The sequence below is a fragment of the Rhamphochromis sp. 'chilingali' genome, assembly GCF_963969265.1.
Source record: "Rhamphochromis sp. 'chilingali' genome assembly, chromosome: 19".
Classification (NCBI taxonomy): Eukaryota; Metazoa; Chordata; class Actinopteri; order Cichliformes; family Cichlidae; genus Rhamphochromis; species Rhamphochromis sp. 'chilingali'.
This window is the reverse complement of record NC_137946.1, coordinates 19,772,834-19,791,783: the sequence shown is the minus strand read 5'-3', so window position 1 is coordinate 19,791,783 and position 18,950 is coordinate 19,772,834. Positions and strand designations below refer to the sequence as shown.

General features: G+C 41.7%; 1 protein-coding gene across 1 annotated transcript; it reads right to left on the bottom strand.

The window, feature by feature from the left end:
* Positions 1 to 54: 54 nt before the first annotated feature.
* Positions 55 to 16,477, bottom strand: elnb (elastin b; the record flags this gene model as incomplete). Its single annotated transcript, XM_080867049.1, has 40 exons — positions 16,365 to 16,477; positions 13,557 to 13,715; positions 12,944 to 13,111; positions 12,792 to 12,812; positions 12,522 to 12,665; positions 11,089 to 11,163; positions 10,744 to 10,827; positions 10,151 to 10,660; positions 9,868 to 9,948; positions 9,701 to 9,748; positions 9,510 to 9,572; positions 9,385 to 9,432; positions 9,160 to 9,222; positions 9,011 to 9,058; positions 8,575 to 8,898; positions 8,360 to 8,395; positions 7,947 to 8,267; positions 7,748 to 7,780; positions 7,211 to 7,663; positions 7,096 to 7,125; positions 6,667 to 6,882; positions 6,144 to 6,275; positions 6,023 to 6,055; positions 5,641 to 5,676; positions 5,421 to 5,552; positions 5,276 to 5,323; positions 5,075 to 5,125; positions 4,738 to 4,830; positions 4,529 to 4,552; positions 2,483 to 2,503; positions 2,130 to 2,156; positions 1,895 to 1,918; positions 1,746 to 1,790; positions 1,287 to 1,520; positions 962 to 1,129; positions 812 to 841; positions 680 to 724; positions 383 to 567; positions 212 to 268; positions 55 to 123 (listed from the first exon to the last, which is right to left on the bottom strand). Exons 1-40 carry the CDS (start codon positions 16,438 to 16,440, stop codon positions 55 to 57), a joined length of 4,455 nt encoding a protein of 1,484 aa, XP_080723175.1. The 5' UTR covers positions 16,441 to 16,477.
* Between the last annotated feature and the right edge of the window lie 2,473 nt (positions 16,478 to 18,950).

The following is an 18,950-nucleotide window of genomic DNA, read 5'->3' as shown; positions in this document are numbered from 1 at the left end:
TCCCAGCACCACCAGGACCAGTGCCACCAGGCACAAGGCCACCTGGTCCATAACCTATTCCACCTGGTCCAGTCCCATAGCCACCAGGTCCAAACCCAGTACCACCAGCTCCTGCTCCATAGCCTAAAAATCAAATATTTTAAATGTTTAGTTTCAGTTTTCTCTATACTTCCTTTATGTAGGTTTACTCTGTGTGTTCACTTCATTATACTTTTAGGTGGTTTTCCAGTGCCGGTGCCCAGTCCTGGACCTGTGCCATATCTAGAACCTGGTTAACAGAGCATTTAAAACTGTTAATACTAATAGTTATAAACTATTTAAATTAGATATTTTTGATCAATGTAAACTCACCGTCAGGTCTAACACCTCCCCCAGGGCCTACTCCTGTTCCTCCTGCTCCTACGCCACCATAGCGTCCAGGTCCAGTTCCATATCCACCAGGCCCAGTACCATATCCACCTGGACCGGTTCCATAACCTCCAGGCCCTGTGCCATAACCTCCTGGACCAGTGCCATATCCACCGGGGCCAACCCCACCTTGGCCCCCTGCTCCAAGAGTCCCATATGCTGATGGAAAGAATAAACACCCTGAATGGACTGTGTAGCATCTCTCATAGCTAAAGATTAAACAAAAAGTCTTAATTTAAAAAAGGAGAACATAATTTCTCAGTTTCTAAACCTTTGCCTGGTTTTGTTACTCCAGCTCCAGTAGGGTAACGAATGCCTGTGAGTGAAAAACAAAAATATTCTCAAATGTGGGTTGTTAAATTTGCTGGGATTTAAATGTTAAAGATAGTTTTAGGTAGCGCACCTCCCCCTGGTAAAACTCCAGTACCATAGCCTGTAATAGAAAAATGTGTGAAGTGCATAAACTGGGAATCATTATGTTATTGTATTATAGGAATTTAAGTTTAGCGTGGATACACAAACATTTGAGGACCAAAACATGAGTGCAGCTCACCTCCTGTTCCTACTGCACCAGGCCCACCAGCCCCAGGTACCAAACCACCTCCTCCAGGACCTCCACCCACTGCTCCAGGACCTCTTCCTGCAGATCCAGGACCACTTCCCACTCCTACTCCCACTCCTCCCTGTCCACCACTTGTGCCTCCTGCTATAGGTTTATAAGCTATAGTTTAAAAATATGAAGACATATTAGATGTTTTCCTTCAGTGTGTGGTGTTTTTTTTATACTTCATGACTGTTTGTTGTAATATTTGTTAGTCATGGCAAGTTGCACACACTGTCAAGAAGTTGGATAGTTAGTTAAAAGGCACAAGTGGCACCTTTAGGTGGTTTTGGTGTTGCTCCAACTGCACCTCCTGAACCAACACCTGTTCCAGTAGCAGGGCTGCCTTCTCTTCCTGTTGATACACCACCTGAAACACTTCCTGCAACTCCTGCACTGGTGGGACCCCTTCCTACTCCTCCCTGTCCACCTGTACCCGCTGTACCACCCCTGTATCCATCAGGGCCTCCTTCTCCATCACCTTCACCTGGTGTGTCACCTCTGGGGACACCTGCAGACAGAACATAGATGGTGTGCGGATGAGTGTTCACCACCATTGCAGCTGATATGACCTTTCTCTTTACAGTCTTTATTCAAAATGGTAGCTATTTTTCCTTTTAGTCTCACTTCTAGTCTTTTCCTATTGCTAATCTTATGATTTGAATCTGTGATCAGTATAAGTAAGTAATCCCTAAACTTAATTTGTAATTGATTATTTTTATCCTGTTTTAATCACCTGGGGGTTTGAGGGGTTTAACTCCAGTCAGATCACCACCAGAACCTGTAAAAGGCCAGATTTGAGAAATAATATTAATTTGTGAATAACTTTGCAAAAAACACATCAAAGAAATGCTGTGCACTGCATCTTGCTTTCATACATCTCACCTGTAGGGGGAAGTCCTGTCCCACCTGAATTTTAAAGAGAAATGTTCAAGAGAGTTGCCAGTGTAAATATGACACAGCAGTGTTTGCTGATATCTTTGTATCTTTCAGAAATCTGCAAGCCACATATAGGCCTACTTACCAACACCTGCACCAGCGGTTTGAAACCAGAAACACTGGTAAGTAAAATCCTGACAGCACTTATTTAAACTTTAGCAGTTTATGGAGGTTTACATACCACTTGGTTGCGCAGCTCCACCAACGACTGTAACAACAGCAGTACAGATTTATTTGTAAAAGCATAAATCAGAAAAAGTTAAGCAACATTTGTTTCAATTTGCAGCTGTTAACTGGTGTCAGTCTGCCATGCAGTATTCTCTGGTACTCTCAGGTAAACCAGTGACAGCCGTGACAGCATTTCAGTGGAGAAATAACACGAGCCACATCAAAAAGGAGTCAGTGTGTCACTGCATGCTCAGTTTTATATTCAAATGCACATGCTTTTTCAATCTCTATAGTCAAGTACTGTTTAGAATGAGATCTGCTTTCCTTCAAATAAGATCTCAGTGTTAATTATTTATACTAACTTACCAGGGGTCACGCCTGTGGATCCTGTGGAATGTAGGAAGAAAGCTATTAGTTTAACTGTTATAAATTCAAAGAAGAGAAGTGGACTTCCTGTTGCCTCACAGATGTTGGATGCTTTGCAGTTAGAATATATTTCGATGTCCCCTAAAATGTCACCAGTGTTTTAACTCTAATCTTCGTGACCATTAGATTTTGCTCAGTAAATAAAGATCTCCCATCAGGAAATTGTATTGGCACTTTACTGACCTGTAATCACACACCCCTAATGCCTCGTAACACTTAATAGAACACAAAGATATTTATTGCTTGCTGTAATCAGTTCATTCAAGTTTTTGGATTTTGAGAGTTGTCATCTGCTGCAGGTTTGGTAGGTGTGAAAATACTGCAGCCAGTTTACACTGAAGAATATCAATAATAAAACATGAAATAAAGAAAAGAACTTAATTTGCTATTGCACACATACACTGGGTGTGTCACGTAAGACCATCAACAAAGCAATGGTGTACAAATACAAAACAAAATGTGCACTAAAGCAAAGTAAGGGGCACGATTTTATATGTAGACAATATTATCTTAAGTATAAAGTACATTATTTACCACATCGCACTCAGATTACTATAGAATGAATATATTTATCTCTTCTGTCTTTCTGTCCGTAAACATGATGGCTCAGTGTAGAGTGGGGTTATCTTAACCATCCATTAAAATTTGGCTTGCATCCACCAAGATCTTAAAAATCAACTCAGTGATTTATTGGTTGAAAAAAGCTGTATGACTTAAAAACCATAACTCTTAGAAGTGTGGTGCCTATTGTCAACATATAGAGTACCATATAAAGATTTAAAATATCATCTCACATTTGACCTCTGACCTCTCATTCAGTTTCAATAGGTTGATCAGAAACTCAAAGTGACTGTAAAGCTATAAAGAGGTATTTAAAACAGTGATTCTTACTGCCATCGTTTGTACTGATAGCATGTGAGCATATAGGGATGATACATGGGGATTGTAAATGTCATGTTATTTTGGACCTCTGAGCTCTTTTTAAACTTCAATTACGGTCAATCTTTCATAAAATGTCTTTTATCTTTAAAACTATGCTTTCTACTGCCGTTTGTTTGCATTGGCAATATTTAGGGCATATTCCCAGTTTTATATTTTACATCTTCTTTTCTTTCAAGTTGACCCCAAACTTTTTTTTTATCTTTCAAGAAAGTATTTTCAGAGTTTCTGCAATCAAAGTTAACATTGGATACCCTTACCTGATTTTTACTGCACTACAAACATCTTAAAGTACATTTAAAAAGAATTTAAAAAGCAAAATAGATATCTACATTATACAATGCAGTTCCCTCAAAAGTAAATGCTGCGCTGGCTTGGTGGACATTTGCTCTCATGGAGTGCTTGTTGTTTTAGATCTACTAGTCTGTAATATTATTTATTTGCTGATTAGTAACTGGATGAAATTTGTTGGAGAAAAGATTAAAAATGTTTTAGTAATGGTTGAATATGTTAGTCAAAATCTGAATTTGTGGCAACCATGTTGTATGGTAAATGGCCTGTATTTATATAGCGCTTTACTAGTCCCTAAGGACCCCAAAGCGCTTTACATATCCAGTCATCCACCCATTCACACAGACATTCACACACTGGTGATGGCAAGCTACGTTGTAGCCACAGCCACCCTGGGGCGCACTGACAGAGGCGAGGCTGCCGGACACTGGCGCCACCGGGCCCTCTGACCACCACCAGTAGGCAACAGGTGAAGTGTCTTGCCCAAGGACACAACGACCAAGACTGTCCAAGCCGGGGCTCGAACCGGCATCCTTCCGATTACAAGGTGAACTCCCAACTCTTGAGCCACGATCGCCCATGTATACTTCAAATGGCCACATGGTGGCACTGTCCACCCCCAAATGTAAGAAATCCAGCTCTTTTGATTCACAACAAATGTAGCTGAAATCTGTATAATGACTTGAACAGGAAAGCAGTGAAAGACAAAGACACAGCTACTGATGCACAGAAATGGATAAATACAGAATCTCTGACCTGGAAGTGTTGTCCCGTTGATTCCTGTTATATACAGATAGATTAAATAACATAAATTGAAGTAATACTGCTTAGATGACAGAAAGTTTCAACTAATATACAACTTTTAAACTAATACTGGTATTTCTGAAACACGTGGTTCAACCAGTAACTAAGTAATTATGATATGCATATATCTATATCTCTGTAGCATGAATGGCCAAAAATACCTGGCTTGGGTCCAATGATGGGGATTCCTGTTCCACCTAGACGATCTCTGTCACTCCCTGTACCCGCTGGTCTGCCACCGACACCGGTACCTCCTGTTTTAATAATTATGTAGGAATCTTTTCACATCTGAAAACTTATTTCGAACAAATATTTACAAATTAAGGTTTCTTTTTGTTGCTGTTTGTTTTTTTGTGTTGCTTCTTTGTTTGTGCACCATCTTCAGCAACCATCAGAATTCCTGACCTGATTGATTGTGAGAACTGTCATATGCACAAAAGTCTGTGGATGATTTCAACATAAGAAAATGTTCTCAAGAATCCAGAGAGTTTCACACACCCTCTCCACCAGGACTTCCAGACCCCTCTATCACAGTGTAAATATCATCACCTGAAACAAGGACAGAATAATAAAAGGACTGAGATTAGAAACTAGCACTCCATGTAATGTCTGGAATGATTAGTAATATAAATTTAAATAGTCAAATAAAACGTGTTTGCATATTGATTGTGTGTGTTTACTCTAACACTGCACAGATACCTTCTGTTGCCGGGGTTGGTGTGCCTCTTGTGTCTTCAAGTCTTCCTCCTGATCCAGCAATAGACAATTGAACTCGTAAATTGTGAAAATGATAGTTAACTGTAATATGATTTTTTTTAATTTTATCCTTAGCACAGAGGCTCACCACTTGGTCTGGTTGTTGTCTGGTTGGTGCCAGTGGTGGTTCCATTCGCTGAAACGCCAGGGCCGGTCCCTGTTCCTGCTACTGTAGTGCTGGTTCCAGTTCCTGTCCCAGGTACAACTCCACCAGGTTGCCCTACAGATTATAAAAGAGGTAAATTCAAAAGAGGTGCTTAAAAAGTTTATTTATTATTTTCCACTTGACTTGTCAGACTACACCTTACCAAACTTTGCAGCTTTAGATCCAGCCGTGCCGTAGCCTGAGGATCACAACAAATCAAATGTGGTTAAAAAAAAGAGAGTAAAAAACATCATTTTAAGTAAACATTAGAAACAACAGGAATAGTGAGTGTGTAGCTTGTTGTATATTACTTTTCCTGAATGGAATGATTTTTTTTGTACCTAATTTTCCTTGCTAACTTTGAAACAAACAAACAAAAAGAAATGAGCAACTAATATTTTAGTTTTTAATAACCCTCGGAGCACTCCAAGTACTCCACCTGTGCCAGCTCCACCTGGGCCTTCATCAAAATCATATGAAGATATTTTCACCATTATTCACAAAGTAAGAGAATTCAGTTTGAAAAAAAAAAAAAACATTCATACCATATTTAGCAGGTTTTAATCCAGGTCCATAACCTGCAAATACACATAAAAAGTTTCATTTTAAAGATTCTAAAGCGCTACAATCAGAATTGTCTAGCAAAATTATCATTGCTTCCTAAACCTGGTCCAAATCCAGTCCCTGGTCCTAGACCATAACCTCCACCTGGTCCATAGCCTGTGCCAACTCCAGGCCCATAACCACCAGGTCCATATCCTCTTCCAGTCCCTGGGCCCGTGCCACCACCAGGAAGACCTAGGAAGGTTCAAAAGTGTGTGAGTAGTTTATCTATAACAAAAGCTTAAAATATCTTTAAAAAGAAAAACAATTTCTAACCATGGAAATATTTTAAATATTGTTGCTGTTTAAAAATTTATATCAAAAATGATTTAATTCTAATTGACTGATTATAATTCCTACCAAAATCTGATGTAAGAAACTTAAAATTATTGCCTTCATTTAATTATAAAATTACATTATATTTTGAACTCTTCCTGTGTTAATGCTCATGTATATTACATTAGTTTGCACTATATTTAGACTTGGGTCCCTCTGCATATCCTGTGAGATAAGCACGAGGGGACAAATCCTTTAAAGCTAAGTGTATCATATTTAGAACTATAAGACAGGCGTTTCATGTCTGTACCTCCAGCACTGCCTGGTCCAAATCCGCCTGGTCCAACTCCTGTCACAACACCAGACCCCGGTATACCACCTGCCCCGAGTCCTAGCCCCGGTCCACCACCTGTTGACACTCCACCTTGTCCAGGAACCCCTACTCCAACTCCAAGCCCAGAACTAGGCCCGGTTCCTCCTCCAAGGCCTCCTGCACCAAGGGCACCTCCAGTACCTCCAGGAACACCTGCAGAGAGCAGGATTTTATGAGAAAACAAAAACTTGTCAGATCCACAGACTTGTCAGATGTCAAAACTAAAGGTGTGATTAGTAACATTCATTAGAAGTACATAGTTGTGTGAGTTCAGGTGGATATTCTGATATTCTCTATACATATATTTTATGAAATTGCAAATTTACTGCATCAATGTCATCAGACATTTAGTAGGTTGTTTCTTACCATATTTGCGCGCTTTGGCTCCAGCATAACCTGCAAACGCATCAGCATTAGTTTTATATTAGCCAGTGGACCTATTTTAATTCTGACATGGCTCCTTATTTCTCTTCTATCATACCTCCAGGTCCATAGCCAGCACCACCGGGTCCAACTCCACCTGGGCCATAGCCAGCACCACCGGGTCCAACTCCACCTGGGCCATAGCCAGTACCAACTCCACCTGGCCCAACTCCACCTGGGCCGTAGCCAGTGCCAACTCCACCTGGTCCAACGCTGCCTGGACCGTAGCCAGTGCCAGCACCACCTGGTCCAACTCCACCTAGGCCATAGCCAGTGCCAACTCCACCTGGTCCAAGTCCACCTGGGCCATAGCTAGTTCCAACTCCACCTGGTCCAAGTCCACCTGGGCCATAGCCAGTGCCAACTCCACCTGGCCCAACTCCACCTGGGCCATAGCCAGTGCCAACGCCGCCTGGGCCAACGCCGCCTGGGCCATAACCAGTTCCAGTACCACCTGGCCTTAGTCCTCCAGTACCTGTTCCTGGACCTCCAAGAGCCCCACTTAACATGCCTTTCAGGAGAAAATTGTTAATTTTTAGCTACTTTGATTTATTTTGATGAATAATCTATAATAAATAGAGAAGTTATGTCTTACCATATTTACGAGCTTTGGCACTGGCATCATACCCTGAAATAAAATTATAGTATTTATGTATATTGTATGTCTTTGATAATGTCATAGATTTGGTTTCATAACTGCACATTCTCAAGTTAGTGTTGATAGTAGTGTACAATATAGTTTATGTATATTTTAATATTTAATATGAGATTTTAATATAGTGATTCATAATTACCCCCAGGTCCCACTCCTACTGACCCAGTGCCAGTACCACCTGCACCATAGCCAAGACCCCCTGGTCCAGTGCCAGTACCACCTGGACCATAGCCAAGACCACCTGTTCCAGTGCCAGTACCACCTGGACCATAGCCAAGACCACCTGGTCTGGTGCCAGTACCACTGGGACCAAAACCAACTCCAGAGCCAGGTCTCACACCTCCAAGGCCTCCAGATGTGCCAGTACCTGAGCCGCCTGGACCAAAACCATAGCCACCACCTGCCCCTCCTGTTCCAATTCCAGAACCAGGCCCTCCTGCAGTCCCGACACCTCCACCACCTGGAGAAATTTAAGGCACTTCGAGTGTTGCAAACAACACATATTCATCATGTAATTTGGGTATTTTACAGAAATGAAGAAACGTGTCTCACCATATTTGCGTGCTTTGGCTGAACCTGGGCCATAACCTGTGGCCATATCAGAATACAAAGTTACCAAACCACAAAAGGACCCATTAAACCCCAATAAACATATTTAATTTCAAATCTTGTTTGTTGAAGAATTTTCAGAATTTATAAATAACATCTATGAATAGAAGATTTCTGAATGGATGCATGATGTAACTTTGACAGGAGTATGGAATTACCTAAGCCTGGTATGCCACCACCTACTCCAGGGACACCTCCAGTTCCAACTCCACCTCCAAATCCAGGGACACCTCCAGTTCCAACTCCGACTCCAAATCCAGGTCCAGTTCCTGTTCCAACTCCACCTCCAAATCCAGGTCCCCCTCCTGTTCCAACTCCACCTCCTGTTCCAATACCGCCACCTGTTCCAACTCCGCCTCCAAATCCAGGTCCGCCTCCTGTGCCAACTCCACCACCTAACCCAGGTGAGACTCCCCCTCCAGGAACTCTTCCAACCCCACCCCCAAAAGTGCCTCCTTGACCAAGCGCGCCTCCAGCTCCACCTCCATAAATACAAATTTAAACAAAGTATTTTTCTATTAGACCACAATTATTCAGTTACTTTTGCATTATTGATGTTGAAAATGAGGCTTACACCTCAACTGTGGTCTGTACCGTATTTAGCTGCAGCTTTGGCTGGATTCTTCTTGGATTTTCCCACTCCTGCAAATAAAATAAAAAAAGTTGAATTTTTCCTTTCCTTTTTGTCCTGCTGGCCTGTAGCGCTACATGCTGGATCTTCTTCATGTCTCTGCTTCTCTTACCTGTTTTTGGTGATATGAGGGGATAACCACGAAAAATCCCAGGCAATGGCTGTCCTCGCCCATCTAAGGTGAGAGATAGACTTTACACAGAAGCCCTTTAAGGTTCTAACTTGCTGCCATTCACTAATATTTTTTTAAGGTCGTAATATTTAAAAGCCAATTAATGCACAACAGTTGTACTTGTAATATCACACAGCTTTTAGGTTTAGGCTTTATGATGCTTACTGCCTGCACCTCCCGGTCCAGTGCCACCCTGACCAAGTACTCCAGCTCCTGCAGGGAACAAGGCAACGTGTTTTTTTTTTTTTGAAGATGAGATTTTACAGTATTCACAAAGTTCATGTACATACCACTCTGAGTTCCTAGTCCAGTTCCTGTAGCCACTCCAGGGAGAACACCACGGCCTCCAAACCCTGATCAGAGAAGACGGGATAACACTTGCAACCTCTTCTGTAAACAAAATCTCTTATACTGATATATTGTTTATTTTATCGTACCATCGTGCATTTATTTATCATATGTTTGATATGTTTCAACATACCTTGGCCTGGGACAAATCCACCTTGATAGAGTCCAGGCACGCCAATGCCTGTGTGACATCATATTAACGCAATACCCCACCGCCACCCAAAAAAATCAGTGTTTCTGGTTTAAATTTAGAACTGCAAAGCCTTTTGCATTCGTGTTTTTGTGTTGTGATAAGTTTACCTGGGACTTGCTTTGATGCTTTTCCACCACTCTTTACCCCAGGTCCTCCTCCAGTGGTACCAGTCTGTGGCAATGTTGGAACTGAAAGAGGAAAAATGTTTTCTATAGACAAAATTTTCATCAACTTTAAAAAGTAAGACACAAACTACTTGAAAATTCAGAATAGTATGTTTTACAAATAGCGGGAAATGCGGCATGCACTGTTTAAATATCAATTTATTATTACGATTTAATCACAAAAGCTTTCTTTCTATTGTTGAGGAAATGTATGTATATTATATACCTCCCCCAGGCCCAACTCCTGCACCACCGGGGCCAAATCCTGTTCCACCAGGCCCAAGTCCTGCACCACCAGGGCCAAATCCTGTTCCACCGGGGCCAAATCCTGTTCCACCAGGCCCAAGTCCTGCACCACCGGGGCCAAATCCTGTTCCACCAGGCCCAAGTCCTGCACCACCGGGGCCAAATCCTGTTCCACCAGGCCCAACTCCTGTACCACCAGGGCCAAATCCTGTTCCACCAGGCCCAAGTCCTGCACCACCAGGGCCAAATCCTGTTCCACCCGGTCCAACACCTGCACCACCAGGGCCAAATCCTGTTCCACCAGGCCCAACTCCTGTACCACCAGGGCCAAATCCTGCACCACCAGGGCCAAATCCTGTTCCACCTGGCCCAACCCCTGCACCACCTGGTCCAAATCCTGTTCCACCCGGCCCAAATCCTGTTCCACCCGGCCCAACCCCTGCACCTCCAGGCCCAAATCCTGTTCCTCCAAGTGTTGTCCCAACTCCACCTAAGATGAAAAAGAAAGATATGATATCATAGGTCAGTCATATAGTATCATCTAATATTAATTCATAAACATATAGTACCTACCTGTTTTAGGAGGTTTGGGACCAGTTCCACCAATTCCTGGGTATTGAACTCCTCCACCTGGTCCATAACCACCTCCATATCCACCTGTGTTAGACCAGAGTGTTATTTGCTACATATGCATCCTTAAAGGCAAGCAGTTTATATTTATGTTTACCACACATTTATGGTAAATGGAAACTTAAGAAGATTAAATAAATCATATTTCAGCCATTTCCAACGCTTTGTGTGGTATGTACAGTATGCCTATGGTATTTGGATCACAGAGATCCAGCATGTATAAAGGTAAGTATTTAGCTGATATACATGCAAGAGCCACGCTGATACAGACATATGAAATCTGCTGACCTCCAGGTGTGTAACCTGTTCCAGCTCCAAGTCCTCCACCAGTCCCAGTACCTCCTGCTCCAAGGCCTCCAAACCCTGGTGAAAAAACGTAAAGAAGGAGCACTTAGTACTACCTAAATTTCCAAACACAAATTAAATCATACACTAACTAATTTTGTGCAACTTGATGTACTTTTTGTACTATTACACATTTATGTCTGCTCAAGACAAAACTACAGTTTTTAGAGTCATAATCTCTAAAACCTCTTAAACTTCCGGCTTTAACAGTAACTGAATCAATTACAGCTGGTCAAAGAGAGGAATCAAAAGCCTCTAAAGAGATATGAATGAAAATAAAACATGTAGCATAAATAAAATTCTGCAACTTCCCGTTAAAACAGGTGCTGCTGTTCATGCTTCGTATACAAATTAGGTCATTTCGAGCTTCACACAAGAACTTTTTTCTTTGAAATATAATTGAATTGTCATTGTGTTCGTTTGCATAATTTTGGCTTGCAATGGTTTCCATTTTTGGAACTTACTTTTATTCATAATGCATGCCTTCTATTGCTTGCCTATGTTTACATGTACCTCCTCAGAGTGGAACATGCAACACACACACACACACACACACACACACACACACACACACACACACACACACACACACACACACACACACACACGCACATACTTAGTGTACATAAACATGCAGTGAGGATGAAAAATGTGTTCACTGAGATGGCCAGACGTCAGTAAACTGGAAAATATGATATGTGAATCTGTTTCCTTTGCTTACACTTACCTGGACTTGGTTTGTTTACGCTTTCTAAATAAAGGCACAATAGATGGATTTCAAAATGTTACACAAAGCCTATGTTTAACGTCTAGGATTAGTTTGGATATTGTCACTTCCATGATTTGGGGGATTGAAAACAGAATGGACTGAAATTCCAAAACATATCAGTCTTTCTGACTCATGTAATGACTTTTTTCCTTCATTGGGAGTCTGCCAAGCCTAATGGATCAGCCTTTATCGCTGTATGTGTCTGTACTGATCAGGCTGGGTCCCCACCAACAGTAAACTAGAAGACAGAAGATATGAAATGAAGGTACATCGATGCTGTTCTTATCCTGCTCCCTGGAATTAACCAGAGGCTGAACACAGATCCCCGAACTTTAACATGTACTATGTAGAGATGGCACGATACCACTTTTTTATGTCCGATACCGATACGTAAAATAGCAGATTGCATTATTAATACTTGATTTTTTTTTCACGAGTAATCTCTTTGTGAAGTTAATGTATTAATTTATGTTTTATATTATTTATCAAATATGCCTGTCACTTGTTGCTGAGACACACTGTTGTGCTGAAAATCTACAATTTATGATATGCTACCTGTACCCTCCCCCCCCCCCAAAAAAAGAAAAAAAAATCATGATGAATATGCCTTGAGTGCCGGTTCCAAAACCTCCTGGACCAACTCCTCCAGGCCCAGCTCCGTAACCACCAGGACCAACACCACCTGCTCCAAAACCACCCGTCCCGACTCCGCCTGGTCCTAGTCCTGTTCCACCAGTACCATAGCCGCCTCCTATTTAAATAAAGGAGAAATCACCTTGAGCTCTTAGAGCCATCAGAGTGATCTATAAGTTGACTTTTTGTTGCATAAATTTCATGACATTTGAAGATTTATTGAAAAAACAAACAAACATATTACCTGTTTTTGGAGGCTTGACACCTTTAAGAAGAAAGTAATCAGGACAGTTAGGTGAAAAGTAACAGAAGGAAAAACTTTGCTCTTTGCAGATAATTAAATCAATCAATAAATCAAGAAGTAAACAAAATATCTCACGACTATATTTGTCTTACCAGTCCCAACGCCTCCAGGTCCCAGTCCTCCAGGACCAAAGCTGCTGGGCCTAAAACCTCCTGGTCCCACTCCTCCTGGTCCCAGACCCGGTCCAACTCCACCTGGTCCCACTCCACCTGGTCCGACTCCTGGGCCTACACCACCTGGCCTTTGACCCCCATAGCCCCCTGAGGAATAGAGTGATTGTGAGTTGAAAGCACAGAAAGATTGATGTAGATGACATGTGTATGTAGAAAGCTGAAAAGCAGCCAAACATCATAGGCAAATTTATGGCCAGATTTTGTTCTTGTTGTTGAACGCAACATGAGGAATTCATTATTGGTGAGACATGAAAACATAGCGTGGCGTTTAAAGCTTTTTCATGGCTTGTAACCTGGAACTCCTCCAGTAACTGATTTCATTTAAACAGAAGGTATAGAACATTTGAAAAATGGTGCTTGTGTAATTGACGATAAATCTTAAATCTTTAGCTATTTTTATGAGAACAACTGCATCTGAAAGGAATGCTGATTACCTGTAGCGGTCCAAGGATAACTTGAAACATGTCAGCCAGTGTTTCTGTGCAGCTGCAGTCAGATTCAGTAAAACTTGGGGAGAAACTCTCAAACCTACCTCCACCAGCTCCTGGTCCAAAGCCTCCTAGAGCAGTACCAGTGCCTCCTGGTCCACCTCCTCCAGGCTGAAATCCTGTCCCAATGCCTCCTGGTCCAAATCCGGTTCCAGCTCCTGGCCCGACTCCTCCAGTCGCACCTCCAGCAGGTACATATACCCCTGTTCACAGTGTGCAAAAGCAATGTGTTTAATATTGTAGGTTTTTCTGTGCCTGTAGAAATATTCTGCTATAAAAAAACAGTGGGTATTATTGATAAAATAAAGTTGCACAGTTCTTTTTATATGAGCAGACAAAGCCATTTACATCACCTTACAAACACAGCAATTTATTGGTGACCATGTTTCGGGCTCCTGACAGAATTTGTGGAATTTGTGAGTCATCTGTCGGCGCTAATAGGGCATAATTTTCACCTCTTTGCAGGATGTAACCCATTTAATTTGCCTAAACACCAAGGATTACATTTAACAAATAGAATCTAATGCCACACAAGCAGGGAGATGATGAAAAGTGTGGAAAGCGTGTACGTGTGCGCTTGTCCGCAACGATTATCATCTCTTTGCTCCATATCCGAGTTTCTCTGCAGCCAATAACAAACGCTGTTTCATACAAATGGCATGCTTCGGTCACAATTCTCACACTTTTTTGCACCTATGTTGTTTTCAAATCACAACAACCAAAAATAGAACCAGGGAGCGTGAACAACTATAAAAGGAAAGGCTTTCTAAGATCCCACAGTCCAGATGTGTAAAGGTCTGTAGGGATTCCTAAAGAATGTGGGTTACTGATCTCATAGTGTTGCCATGTACAGCACATTTCCAACACAGTAAATAACTTAACTGTTCGGTCATTCAGCTCTGCCGGCTAGATTGTTCTGGACAGGCTTGCCAAAAGGCTTTTGTTGTTTTTGGAGGAATTTTTATTGGAATTGAACATTGGACAGGACAGGTATGCTCTCAAATTCACCAGAGATTTGGTCACTGTTTGGAAAGGGATTTTTCTTCAGGGTCATTAATAACTCATTAGTGAAGTAATAATGCCTGCCACATTTAATTGCTAAGTCCATATACAAATATTACTGTTTTAGGCCATGCTAGCCTAACTGCGGGAACCCCAGAGGACAAATTCTGCTGAATTTGGTGATTATTTCCTTTATTACAATCAACAGGTTTACATCTGAGCTTCAGATTAAAACTGGTCTTTCATTGTTTTGGATGTTCTTCAATGCACTTTGGTGAGCTGGTTGTTTTTGCAAGTTTTATTCCCATCACCGGGTTTCAATTAGTTCAATATCTTGTTTTATAGCACCCAACAACTTGGATTAATTTGCAAGGAGTTATAACTTCACAGAGTCTGAACTTCAGTTTTGTTATTTTAAAGCTCAGAAAAAGTCACAGTATGTCTGATGGCTCACTTAACATCCAAATCCAGTGATCATATTTCACTCAAGGCAGGAAAACCTTTTGTCATGTAATCCTCTTTTCACTTCTCATTTCCTGCCATCGCAACACTGACTCTTATCTAATTTAGAAAGACAAAAACTTAAGTAACACTTCCTGTATCCAGCAGCTTAATTGTGCGCTCTCTGTATGCTGGCCTTTTTTTGTCACTGAAGTCATCACGCAATGCAGACTTCAGGAGGTAGGTGGTCCTATCAGATAAAGGCAAAAAAGCAATCTGGCATTCTTACCTTATTTTTGGCTTCTGCTTCTAAAACTCACACAGTTTAACTTTTGCTGTACCCTATAAAGTCTGTGCTGAGGTTTTCAATTTATTTTTGGCTTGAGGTACCATTTTAAAGAATGCAGATGTTGAGATCCCAAGCAAGACCAAAACAAAGAAGCTAAACAGCAGATACCATCTCCTTGCTTTCCAGTGATCGTGCAGTGGTTCAGCCTGACCTCGAGTGAATGCAAATTACACAACAGTCTAGAACAGCTCTTAAACCAGCGGATGTCTCGTCTAACAAGACAGGAAGAGTTGAGGGGGAACCTCTTCAGATCAGCCGGCTCAAAGCTTAAACAGACAAGACAATGAAAAGGCATCTTGGAGGGATGAGGTCTGGAGCACACAGTTTGAATTAAACCTTTTAATACGGTGCAACACCTCATTAAAAGCTTTAAGTATAACCCTGTTGTCCAGACCTCATGCCTCAGGAGCTGACTGTGAGAAAATGAATACACCTGGGCTTTGAGAAGTTATTTGTCTAAAGTGTGTCATCCTTAATTTACGCGTTCACCTGCTTCAGCACTTTCTTCCAGACAGATGAGGGGGGAGGAAACTAGCATTTGGAAAGTTAAAGCAGCAATATCTTAGAATCACTCAACAAAGCATTGTCTTCTTGATTTATTGTTAAGAAAAAAATGCACTTTTTATGAACATATAAGGCATGTTGACTGCAAGGTCAATGTAGTATTTTCAGAAGGCTGCAAATGAATTTGACTAAGAAAACCATTTTTAGACTTTAAGTTCTTCAGAGTTGAGATGGGACAGGCTGCAGACATGTTGGTAATGATGCTACACTCATGGTGCTAAGAAATAGCTTCTTCAGTCAAGTAAATTTAGCTCTGTAGTAGATTTTTGGACATTGAATACAATGTGCTTTCACTGAGGAAATCGATGGTATAATAATAGAATAATTGTTAGCGGCCAGTTTATAAATGCAAAACCTCTCACAGATCTCATAGAACATAGACAAACAAAGAAAAAAAAGAGCTGTCCATGAATTTCTCTTTTACAAATGCTAAAGAAACTTTATGTGACACCTGATCTCTACTGGGTGCCACACACATGCAGTAAAGGGGACCCACCTCCTTGCAGCGAGGGTTTCCACAGAGCCAGGAGAAGGACTCCATGCAGGTATGTGGCCACCGTCCCTCTTGCCATCCTGCTCCAAAATGTCCCTCTCCTCTCCCAACTTGCAGGTTTTATCCCCAGCAAGCCTATCAGGGCTTACCGAGGCCTTCAGAAAGAAGGAGGGAAAATGAGTGTGAGCATAAAAAAAGAGGGGGGGGGGGGGGGGATGCAAAACAGGACAGTGTGTAATTGGCTAAAGACAGAGAAAGAGAGCGATAGACAAGGAAAGAAGGGGAGAGGGAGAGAAAACACACTGGATCACCTCATTAAAGCAAATGGGTTGTTCTAACCCCCCAGACTGTTGGGATGCATTTATTTTGCTCTTTGCTGCCAAGAAAAGAGAGTACGTAGGGTGGGTGGGAGTTTGGGAGAGAGAGCAAGGGAGGTTTGGGATGAATGAGTGACTATGAATTTGAAGAAAATGGGGGGGGGCACTTCTTTGTTTTTCTCCACAAATCATTAAGAAAAGACAGAAGTGTGAGTGTGCCCTGGATTCCACTAGTGTTCCAGGTTAAAATGCAGGAAAACTAGAGTGATTCACTATATATGATAGATCTTTAGTACTAACTAATGAGTACTGATGTGTTTTTACAAAAAAGCTATAGATACCAATGATGGACAGAGTTTTTAATATTGTCGTTTGTTGTGTTCATTCAGGTAAATACAAGACCAGGACTGAAGGTTGGCAAGCGGTGATGGATTAGTCAATGTCCTAAGAATTTTTTTTTTACTAATTTACCTGATCATGCAACCTTCTGCAGGAGAGGAGATGATGCAGAGAGGTGGAGGAGAGACACACAAGAAACAGCAGCCAGTACCACAAAACATTAAAAAAGAGAAGAAAAGCAACATGTAAAAATGCTATGTAGGCATCAAAATGTAAGCATCATCCTAATCAGAGACGTAACCCTGCCAGTTTGTCACCTTTTGACTTTTCATCCACAAGTCTTTGTCTTTTTTATGTCCCCACTTTGTGTCCAGCGGCCTCGGCTGACTCGGAGACACACCAGTCAGGATACCTGATCAGTGTTTTTATTTAACCAGGGCTATTACTGGGGTTTTCTCTCCATGTTTGGGCTGGCTGGTCCTGTCTGGCAGGATTGCCGAAATAATTTCTTTCTCTGGAGGTAATGGGCCTGGAAACAGATGAAGTAAATGAGCTAATGGCACCTAAAGACTGCAGGACTGAGGATGGGTGAAGCACTTGAGTCCTCTCACATACACTGTGCTTCTTGTTCTTTGGCAGAAAAATGTGGCTTCATAGTGGATATTAGATCATTTCACTGACCTCTTCTTTACAGCCACAATCAGCTGTAGACCTATGACCAGTGACTTGTGGTCACTCAGGTAAGCAAAGCTGGGTTTCAGGGCTTGAAGAATAACATTTTCATGCAGTGCAAGTTTCCTCTTTTGCAGTGGCTGATCTGAAATGTGGCAGATGTTTCTGTCATGTGTTCATGTAGACTCATTTGGCTTTGTTATCTTTAAAAACTAGTAAATGGGAGTCTTTTATTTTTATTTCTACATGAGTGTATAGTCTGGCCATTTTTGTCTGTTTCAGAGACAAAGAAGGAGAGAGTCGGTACCTGACCCCCCATAATTGGTCTTAAATTGTCGTTTTATTGCTCCGTTTTCAGACTGGGTATGCTTTGCGTTTAGCTTTGATGGAACTTCATAGTTATGCAGTGAAATAATGTTGGGGTAATAATAATAAAGGTTAATAATGGAGGGAAAATTGAGAATGAAAGCAAAGCGAAAAGTACGTGTGTGTTATGGTCAATGCAGGTGTAAAGCGAAGACTGAGAATAATCATAGAACACACATTTAAAATAAACTATGACTGACCATTTATTTTCAATCCTACATTACATATATTTTACTCATGTTCATAAATCAGACATTAATACCCCAAATTCTCTGCATCTGCAGTGCAGTGCTCATATATGCAGACTACCTTTTGCTCATCTGCAACCTCGACTATCAGCTTTTTGCTTTAGATCTCTTTGCAAGGAAAGTAAAATTATTCCCTCAGTCAGATGGATCCATCCATCCATCTGGGTTAGTGGTATGGAGAAGATGAAACTTTCCTAAGCCAGCTAAACGACGTAGTCTCTCCAGTATATCCTGGGTCTACCCCTGGGCCTCCTTCTGGTCAGACGTGCTTGGAACACCTCAGCTGGCTCCTTTTGAAGTGGAAGAGTAGTGTCTGTACTCTGAGCCCCTCCCAAGTACCAGAACTTGTCACTCTGTCTGTAAGAAAGAAAACTTTGGAGGAAGCTAATTACTGCCACTCATAACCGGAGCTCATGGCCAAAGGTAAGGGTAAAAACGTTGATCAGCCAGGCAAATGACAGCTTTGGTTTTAAACTCAATGATGAGCATCCTCATCACTGCTGGTTCTGCACCGATCCATCTGACAATCTCCTGCTCCAGTCTCACCTCACTTGTGATCAAGGCCCTGAGATAAATAAACTCCTCCACTTGTCTTTGACCCAGAGTGGGCACCACCCTTTTCCAGCTTACAACTATGGCCTCAGAGT